This window comes from Dendrobates tinctorius, unplaced genomic scaffold (genome assembly GCF_039654945.1).
Source record: "Dendrobates tinctorius isolate UK_male_01 unplaced genomic scaffold, ASM3965494v1 ptg000039l, whole genome shotgun sequence".
NCBI lineage: Eukaryota > Metazoa > Chordata > Amphibia > Anura > Dendrobatidae > Dendrobates > Dendrobates tinctorius.
Window position 1 is genome coordinate 21,397,840 of NW_027361707.1, and position 11,089 is coordinate 21,408,928.

Sequence of the window (11,089 nt, forward strand, 5' to 3'; positions counted from 1 at the left end):
TCCAGAATACCAGCTGCCTGGCCATGGTCTCCTGCCTTCCTGAGGTGTCCAGCATCCTATTTGCCTGTCCGAGCTCTCCTTGATGTCCCCTACTTGCCTATGATGTCCAGTATCCCAGTTATCCATATCATGCTTGCCTCACCTGTATGCTGTAACGACGCCCGTGGCCTGTGTGCCTACCCGGACTTTGGGCTTGGTGAATACACTGCACCCGGTGATATTAACAGATCCATAGTAAGTAATGACCATAAAATTAAAAATATGATCAGCCGACATTTATCACTAAATGTCACAAGACTATGTATGAGCGAGGGGTATGAAAGAAAACCTGTTTGGTGATTCATGCTGCCTGAACCAAGGGCAGCATGAATCAGGCACTGACTATGTTATTGCAGTCATGTACCCTGCACTCTGCTGCATTTTAGAGAAAACATACTTTAAAATGCTGGCTGGGGACATTTTCGACATGACTAGTTCAAGAGGAAGGTTCTGGAGGCTTCTCCCTGCCCAGCTCCCCTACACTGACTGATCTCTCATAATGTAATCCAGTGTCCAAGCCCCATGCAACATTCAAAAATTATGTGCTTGCTTGGTAGGGCATACCACTAGGCACATAACAGAAGCATCCATAGGCATCAGAGGATAGTCCTTAAAAAGTTAGATCTTTATTCCATAGTATTAAAAATCACAACAATAGGAAGACAAGGCAACGTTTTGGCCATATCTGGCCTTTCTCGAGCCTCAAAATACAGCTAGCTAGAGGATTATGCTCTGGTCTCTCCTTATGTGTACGTGCTGTATACTGTATGACCTGGACCCTTGGACTAGCTATCCTAGTCACATCATTCCTGGCTGAAATCTCTAAGTTTACTTTCTCTGAATTCTGATTTCTCAGAATTTCAGAGTGCCACATACCTTACTGCAATTATTCAGTCGGTCTCTGATTCATGCCTCCCCTGATTCTGGCAGCATGAATCCTCTGACAAGCTCTCTTTCAAATTATCGATTTTGTCTAATCTTAAATTAAAACTAATAAAAATATAAAGAGATCTTTCATGTGGGTCTCAGGAGATCCGATATGTTCTCTGACCTCCACCTCAGTGTCTTGTTTGTACTTTAGGACACCTGGCTGCAGCAGGAGCCTCCCCCCTCTGCCTTTCTGCAACAGAACATACAGTAGATTCTTATGCCAGTCTCTTTCTTCTGTTACACAAACTTCAACTAAGCCCCAGCGGGAAATGGCGAGGATAAGCAGATTAACCATTGTATCACCTGCATTATTTCTACAGGACTGGTTAACCCCTGACAACCTATATTCTTTTAATAGGAATGAGGACAAATTCCCAGTTTTTTATTGCATTTGTAGGCTACACATTATGACAAATGGCACCTGTGCTCTGCTGATGGCACTTTGAAGGCTTGAAATGAACTGAGCTTCTCACGCAAGAAGTCACATCACAGACTGTACTTCCATAATGCGATAGAGACAAGTGGCGGGTGCACGCTGCTCATTAGGAGACATATGTGACGATGAATACCCCCAGTGTTGCAGCAAAGGAGCAGACACATCTAATTGTCAATGTGCTCCCTGTGTGATGTCTGCTGGCTTTATGGCTCACATGATGGAATCATTTAACTCCACTGATCTAATTAGTGCACATAAGCCAGTGAATAGGAGCGGTCATCTAGAGTCCAAGTGTGAAAATCCAGTGCAATTTACAGATGCCAAGCATATATGACAAGTCTGTGTTCAATCTTATGTTGCACACTAGGGCAAAATTCTATCTCCAAGGACCTTAGTCCCATTGCATTTTCTATCTGCTGGCAAGAACATGTTGGGCCAAAAAGTCATGAAAAGCAGATAAAGGGTAAAACAAGCACCTGACTGTTTAATCCTAGAGGGCAAAACAAAGCCTGACACATAATGTGGATTCAATTGGATCTCTACTAGTGAGATCCAAGCGAACGTGCTCGGATAAGGTGTTATGTTTGAGTCCCTGCAACTACATGTCTCACGGCTGTTCGACAGCAACAACACATACAGGGATTTCCCGTTTGCTAGGCAATCACTGCATGCCGCGAGACATGAAGGCGCGGGGACTCGAACATCTTATTCGAGAATGCCGAAGTCACTCGGTTAGCACATGAGCATGCTCCGATAACACCTTATCCGAGTATGTTCGCTCATCACTAATCTTTTACGTGTTCTACGTAGCTAAGGCTACTTTTTTTCTGCAGCCACAGCAAAAATCTGCTGACTTGGCAGTAAAAACACTGCGTTCAAAATGCAGATTTTGCTGCAGGTTTTATGGCTTTTTTTTTTTGGTGCGGATTACATGTCTTACAAGTCTAGTAAAGTGGATGGGATTTATAGAAATCTCCTGCCCGCTGTACTTTTTTTTACCCAGCGTAAACATGTCAATTGCTCTTGCAGATTCGCTGAGTTTCATCTGCAGATTTTCCCCATTTGAATTGTATTATCTGGAGGCACAAAATCCACAGGTAAAAAATGTGCACTAAAAACACATATAACATCCACATATGATTGTATCAATAAAGTTTTGTCAAAGCCAAATACCAGGAAGTATGAAAATCAAAGTAGCTTTATTTAAAACAAGACACACCAACAAGAGACAAAAAACGCCATAAAAATGCGTGTAAAATAACGTAATGAAAGAATGCAAGTAATATTATTTACCTACTATGTGCAGAAATGGTGTAGAAAATCTGCAACATCAAAAACTGACCAAAAGTTCATCGTGGGAGCGTAGCATTTGGCTGCGTCCGCATATCGCATGTTTGGTGCTGCATGTAAATCCAGAACATTTTCCAGTTCCAGCAAAGTAAACTGGTCCCACATATTAGACTTACGTCACCTCGGTAATATCGATGGCTGACTGTCTAATGTGTATGGGGGTGCGGCTGACTGACGGTCCTGAGAGACGCCAATCAGGCATCTTCCATTCACACACATTTATGGCACGTTCTGTGAATATGTCATATATAGCAGATGTAGGTCTCATCAATGGAAACCTGAATCTGTTTCAAGAATGGGGTCCTGTCTCGTGATGCTTTTCGTGGAGAGGTGGGAATGGGAATTATGACCTTCTCTCCATCACTGGCGTCGGATCAAGGACCTCGTTCTTCACATGGGCTGGTAATTTGCGAGTGGATTCTGGGGCTAAAGAGAGAGTTGGTAAACTTCCAGTGCCAATTTTACAAAAAATGGGGACCTGGTGAAAAAGTAAAGTAAGACCCTCTGCTCAAGATTTTTCCACTTGTTTGCATAATTTTAAACTCACATCTATAACACAGATACATCTGCACTTTTACCTAAATTTTTATACCCAAAAAGTGCCGAATAATACCCATACAGCACGAACATTCAGGACCAAATAATACGGCCATACGGGGTCCACATATCACTCCAAAGTTTACAACATAGGGAGCCCCTCTAAAGAGTGCACTTATCTAAGGGCAGTCCTGAGCCATTGTCCAGACTGTTACCCTTTACAACTGGAACTGTAGACTGCGCCCATAGATTGTAACGGTATTAAAATGTCCATTACTGGTACTAAGACCCCTATATAAATGTTTAAGTAGATGCATTTGTATTTTGGGGATGACAAACTTCTTTCTGGGAAAGACCGGTGAAAACTCACTGTCAGCCTTCAGTTACTATTCCTTATGCACATGCCATTAATCATTCCCAAGAACTGATGCCTAATTGATGCCACCGGAAACAGAGAGACCCCATAGTTTATTCTGAGACATTTCTGGGCTCCATTTTGTATAAATTTTCAGAATGGAAGAAAAAGTGCATCATGCAGAATTTAGGGTAACAAAAACTTGAGCAATTACCGCTGCTGTTCTCTGGCCCAGCCTGCATTTTTCATGCAGGAAAAAACGTATCAAAAAAAGCTACATGTGAATCTATTCTATTATTTCTAAACCCTGCTTTTCGGTGATTCCTTTGTATCCCCGTTCATACTGCACCCACACACACAAATGATACACCATTTGAAAGGTAAACTTGCCCCCTTCAGCAAAAAAAGAGCCAAACAAACCACACGTCCACGATTTAATCACAAAATACAGTTTAAACATTAATTTTCATAAACCTGCACTAAGGAAAAATGGCCTGCCTGGCACCACAGCACCCCAAAGCACACTACCAACACGTTTGTAAACATGCACTACATTTTCGCTGATTACTTCGCCCCACACACACACAAGATACACCATTTGAAAGGTAAACTTGCCCCCTTCAGCAAAAAATAGCCAAACAAACCACACATCCACGATTTGATCACAAAATACAGTTTAAACTTTAATTTTCATAAACCTGCACTAAGGAAAAATGACCTGCCTGGCACCACAGTACCCCAAAGCACACTACCAACACATTTGTAAACATGCACTGCTTTTTCGCTGATTACTTCGCCCCACACACACAAATGATACACCATTTGAAAGATAAACTTGCTCCCTTCAGCAAAAAAACAGCCAAACAAACCACACATTCACGATTTTATCACTAAATACAGTTTAAACATTCATTTTCATAAACCTGCAGAAAGACACAATGATCTGCAGGTGGCACCTCAACAGGAAAACTTTTTTTGGCCTCTACTTATCAAAACAATTTATTGTATTACCAATCTACATATATAAATACCTGTCTGTGTTCATCAGCTCATGAAATACATTTACATTTGACCAGCTTGCTTTTTCTGAAATTGCCTAAGCCCCCGATGACCAATGTGCGAAAATTTCACACGGGCCAAGGTTGTATATCCTTTTTCTTCCATTCAAAAAATGACAGATAACTAGACCCCATACTAATGTATTTAGTATGTTTGCTTATATAGCGCCAACATATTCTGCGGGGCTTTACAGACATTATCATCACTGTTTTCATTCCCTATCAGTATGTTTTTAAAGTGTTGAAAGAGGGAGGGCTGAGAAACTGGAGGAACCTACAATAAAAAATAAAAACTCCATGTAGAGTTTGTTCTTGGTGAGATCTGAACCCAAAACTGGCCCAGATGCCATCACGCTCAGCTCCTTCTGCTTCTGTTTGCATCAGTTCCTCTAAGGGTATGTGTCCACGTTCTGGATTCCGAGCGATTTGGATGCAGTGGACACCCGCCCCGCCCAAAGCGCTGCCCCCTTTCTAAAGCGCTGTGATACCGAATGTGTTCAATGAACACATGCGGAATCACTGCATCCTATACATAGAACAGTGCTATAAATAGACATGCTGCGGTCTATAAAGACGCGCCACATGTGCATATACGCATGTCTGCCACCCAGGGCCACCATCATGGCATTACTGCCCTGACTGGCATATGGGGCCCGGTGGGCAGAGGGAGCCCTGTCTCATATGCTCACCGGGCCCTACTGGTAGGCTAAACCTGGCCCTAGCGGCGCTGTAGCAGTTCAACTCTATTGACGTGCGGGCCCGGGCCTGCACGTCAATAGTTAACCACCGCCAGCCAATCGGTGCCTGGTAGCTGACGTCAGCTGAAGCGCGCACGTCGCCGGCGTCTGACGTCATTGTCATTCGCCGGCGAGTGCACGCTTCAGCTGCGTGGAGGGAGCTTCGCTGCAGGAACGCGGCAAGGTAAGAAGAACGTGTTTTTTATTTTTATTGAAAGCGGAAATCCGGGGGCCCGGGGCAGAATGTGAGACACGGGAGCAGAATGTGAGACATAGGGGGCAGAATGGACATGGGGGCAGAATGTGAGACACGGGGTAGAATGTGAGACACGGAGGCGGAATGTGAGTGAGACACAGGAGGGGGCAGAATGGATACTGAGGCAGAATGTGAGACACGGGGCAGAATGTGAGAAACAGGGGCAGAATGTGACAGTAAGACACAGGAGGAGGCAGAATTGATACAGGGGCAGAATGTGAGACACGGGAGCAGAATGTGACAGTGAGACACAGGAGGGGGCACAATGTGAGACATGGGGGCAGAATGGGAGACACAGGAGAGGGCAGGATGGGAGACACATGCTGCAGGATCATGGTGCATGATGGATACGATGTTGACAGATGGGGCAGGATCGGGAGATCATATGGGGCAGAATGGATACTCATGAGGGCAGCATGAGAGAAAATATGGCTGGAGCCAGGAATGAGACACATGGGGGCCAAGATGGGGGATATTATTACCATAGGGGCTAATTAAGAGATATTATTACTGCAGTGATGTATTTATTTTATTTTTTTGAGGATACTGTTTTAAATGGGGGGAGGTCCTGTTACTGTGCAGAGCAACACTATGTCGCCTTTTCTTCTTCATCTGGTGTAGTGTAGAAGTTGGGAAAAAAATAAGTAATGTGTTCTGCAAGTGGAGCTCTAGATAACTGTGCTATTTCCTGCAGAGACGAGCCCTGGCTGGAAGATGTGACGGCGGTCTGTGCTGGATGAAAGATGAAAAGCGAAGAGAAAGGAATTCACCTAGAGACATCACTAGAGAGTCAGTGTGTTACCTGTACACTGACACTATACACTAAATACAGAGTTCCTGTGTACAATGTCACCAGTGATCACTGTATTATCTGTACACTGGCACTATATACAGAGGTCCTGTGCATAATGTCACCTGTGTTCACTTCATTACCTGTACACTGACACTATATACAGAGCTTCTGTGTATAATGTCACTGGTGATCACTGTATTACCTGTACACAGACACTATATACAGAGGTCCTATGCATAATGTCACCGGTGATCACTGTATTACCTATACACAGACACTGCATACTAAGTACAGATCTCCTGTGTATAATGGCACTTATGGTGATGGTATTATGTTTTTTTCATTAATGATTAGTATTGCAGTATTCAGTCACCATGTGGTGGTAATATGTGCTCTGGTCATGGTGTGGCGGTATTTGTTACTTGTATGTGCTATTATGGGTCATTATGTGGTGGTAATATGGTGTCTGGGCATGGTGCGGTGGTATTTGTCCCTTTGGATGTGATATTATTGGTCACTTTAAAAATTGAAAAATAAATAAATAATATACCTAAATTGTATTGGATATTTTAACAAATGTTTAATAGGGCCTGGCCAAAAGAGTCTACCTCGTCGTGGTGGCAGATTTTAAAAAAAATCTTTTGGCCAAAACAAGAGCTGCTGGCTATGTGTGTGCGATCTGGAGATGGGAACTGTTAATGTGTGATTGGTGAGAAGTGGAGTTTTTCCAAGAGAGAGCGGTGGGACTGTGGACATTTCAAGGGGTGGAGGGCGGGGCGGAGTCTCAAGGGGGCCCCAAAAATTTTGCCAGTATGGGGCTCCAAAATTCCTAGTGGCAGCCCTGCTGCCACCTGCATCTTTGTACGCATAGTGGAGGTGGGATTTCATAAAATCCCATCCACTATGCTGTAACATTTGGACGCAGCGTCCAATCTGCAGCTAACACTGAACGTGGAAACATATCCTAAGGGCTCATTCAAACGACCCATCCGTATGCTACCAGTGAAAAGAGGGACAACGCTCAGACCAATATTATTCAATGGGGCAGTGTAGATGAACGATTTTTTACACTGACCAAATCTGCAGAATGCACTAGTTTCTTCCATAAATCGGATGAGACTCATCCATTCAAGTCTATGGGTGCAAAAAAAAAATCGCATGCCATATAGAGCCTCAGTTTACCATCCGATTTTTATGGCTACCTTCCAATTCTGCAACATAGGAAACTGTAAATGATTAATAGCTGCTGCTGTAAGAAAAAAAAAGGAATGTACACGGACAAGTGAGAAAAAAAATCAGTAAACTTTGCTGGATGAAACTGAATGATTTTTTACATGCTCGTGTGAACCCGGCCAGGAAAGGAGCAGACAAACGGCGAGTCCAAATTTGATTAAGAACTTATTGGTTGGAATCCTGTATTCATAGGAACAGATCTTCCAAAAAAAGAATTGGCAATATGGAATTTTTATTAACTAATATGGCAAATATGACACAAACTTAGCCATATTCCTGGAAGGCAAAAATTGTCGAGTTAGTTGAATTTTTGGTGAGTATTTACGCTGCGTATTTTAGAAGAAATGCAAGTAACCTGTTTTACATAAGGGGTGCGGAAAATCTGAAACATCAAAAACTCACCAAAAGCTCATCGTAAGAACCGCAGCCTTACCCAGAGGATATATCTCCCCACATACAGTATACGTTACGCTGGGTGACCGCCCCGGTGAGAGCTGTAATGGAGGCCACGCTGTGACGGTTACATTTATCTATACGTAGGGCAAAACTGCACTCAGCAAATGCATTGGGCAGACCATTGGATTTCCTCTGTTCTGCAATGGGTGGTGCTGTATAAATTGGGCTATGTATATTCCTGGCCGCCCCTCAACAGCAAAGGTAGAGTAACAATAACGTGGCAAAGCGGTCGTGCCCTTCCACCTGCCACTTGTCCTTTATGCCGCGCATGTGACTCATCTGCTACCGCGCATCACTGTGCTTATAAATAATGTGCCAATACACGGGGAGGATGAGGATGAGCCTGGCTCGCAGGGGAAAGGCGCAGGAGCAGAAATCCATTCTCCACTCTCCAGGACCAGCGAGCCATTGATTGACAGGAGCATCCCTGCCTCCTTTTGCAAGGCGGTTACCCGCCACATGGTAGATTAACCCCTTCACCGCCAGGGATAACGCTATTAAATCAATCCGTGCCACGTAATAACGCAGCATTCTTACAGATCTGCAGAAATGAAGGTGCGCCTTATAATAGGGAAGGTGGGCACTGGCTTGTGACCACCGTGCCTCATTATAGGAGATACACTATATATATTCCCTTATCACTATATATCACATGCGATACGCTGGGCATGATTTATGGCCAACAGGACCCCCTCCATCCCTCCCCCTATGGATTACCACAGGTGATGCTGCAGAATATGCCCAGTGCCATAGTCTATGTATGGGTGAGGAGGGCTGGGGGCAGCACTCACCTGCACTCATGCTGGAGCTGCCAGCCCCTGGCTTCCATCCACTGTAGCTCCAGGCAAGCCTTCTGCTGCTCCTTTACCTGTTACACATCAGCTGAGCACAGACACCCCAGCCCCATGGATGAAGGTGACCATCCCCTCCTCTATTCCAGCCCAGGAGCCTGCAATCCCCAGCGGTCTGCGAGCAGTGAGAGCAGAGGCAGACGCTCCCTGTCCTACACTCTTCTCCTCCACTGTCCCCTCCTCCTCATCTTCAGCACCGAGCTGATAAATGTTTCTGGGACAGCTATAGCGCAGGCAAGAGAGCACAGAGGCATCATGGGTAGTGTAGTCCTCTCACTCCGCAACTATTGAGGTTGGCATGCTGAGATGTCAGCGCAGGAAACTACACAGACCAGGAGGCGTGTGCAAGGAATGTGCAATAGGCATCGTGAACGCTAGGTGGCGCTGTGAAGATGGTGCAAGGAAATCACTGTACCTCTGACTTTGCAAAGCCATTAATACAGTCCTGCAAATCAGGACACAAAACACACACACTTTCTTCTAGCCTTGTGCTGATATATATATATATATATATATATATATATATATATATATATATATATATACTGCATACACATATATATACACACATATTTATATATTGTTTGCATCGTTCATATGTCCTCAGTATGAATGAACTATATACATGTATATATACACATACATACAGCGCTGGCAACGATTAAGAGACCACTGCCCAGTTATATCAGAATCAGCTTCTCTGCATGTCTGACAGCCATTCCATTCCAGTGTCAGTTGAATTCCATTGAGAGTACACCGAAAAGATGGTAACACATTGCAAGCTTTCGAGACTACTCAGGTCTCTTCATCAGGCATTGACTAATACAACATCTGAAGTCACATATTTATGCACAATACAGCACAGAAAAAATGCGATAGATGAGACAAGTGACGTGAAGCAGAACTATCAATATGGGAGAGGGAGAAACATAAATATTGGACCAGTTCATAGATAAGGAGTCCGGATGTTTTATTGTCCTCTGATTGGGGTCTCCTAATGTGTTGTGATGCCCCCACAAGGTCTTAGGAGAAAATTCCTTAATTGATGTAAAAAGACATAAATCCATGCGATACATTCATTCCAGCACTGAGAGTGTCAAAGGTCGTCATAAATTTATACTCACAGACTCTTCTCTCTCTCTGAGATGTGAAGTTACCTTTCAATACCAGTAATTTCATATCCATGTTGCTGTGATCAGGGATACAAAAATGTTTTGCCACAGGTAGAGCCATTCTTTTTTCTCTTATTGTGTGACGATGAGCATTCATCCTTGTTCTAAGCTTTTGCCCTGTCTCCCCCACATACAGACCCCCAGTTGGACATTTAGTACAAATAATTAAGTATACCACATTAGATGTAATGCAGGTGAAAGTACCTGGGATCTTGTAGTCCTGATGTGAGTTGGGGATCTTTATCTTGTCCGTGGTCATTCTGTCAAAGGATTCAACTGCTATATTACAAAGCTAAAGAAGAAAATAACCGAGTGCCTCTAGTGGTCACCTACAACCCAAATCTGGAAATGCTAAGCGGAGCTGCACGGAAATTACAACCTTTACTACAAAAAGATGCCCGATTACAATCCATTTTTCCAGACCCCCCACTGCTGTGCTTTAGGCAGCCCCCAAATCTAAGAAGCATCATGGTCAGAAGCTCCCTGTCCTCTCCGACAGCTGCAGGAACCTTTCCTTGCAACCAGAAAAAAAATGTAAAACCTGTCCATCTATAATGACCACGGACAAGATAAAGATCCCCAACTCACATCAGGACTACAAGATCCCAGGTACTTTCACCTGCATTGCATCTAATGTGGTGTACTTAATTATTTGTACTAAATGTCCAACTGGGGGTCTGTATGTGGGGGAGACAGGGCAAAAGCTTAGAACAAGGATGAATGCTCATCGTCACACAATAAGAGAAAAAAGAATGGATCTACCTGTGGCAAAACATTTTTGTATGATGGACCACAACACCAGGGATATGAAATTACTGGTATTGAAAGGTAACTTCACATCTCAGAGAGAGAGAAGAGTCTGTGAGTATAAATTTATGAAGACCTT

General features: G+C 43.7%; 1 protein-coding gene across 1 annotated transcript in view; it reads right to left on the minus strand.

The window, feature by feature from the left end:
• The window catches only part of ABLIM2 (actin binding LIM protein family member 2), a 230,106-nt gene extending 220,878 nt beyond the window's left edge, over positions 1-9,228 (minus strand). Inside the window, exon 1 of the mRNA XM_073574547.1 lies at positions 8,972-9,228. Within this exon, the coding sequence (XP_073430648.1) occupies positions 8,972-8,981 (10 nt within the window). The 5' untranslated portion in view covers positions 8,982-9,228. The remainder of the gene's footprint in view (positions 1-8,971) is intronic.
• Positions 9,229-11,089: the final 1,861 nt, after the last annotated feature.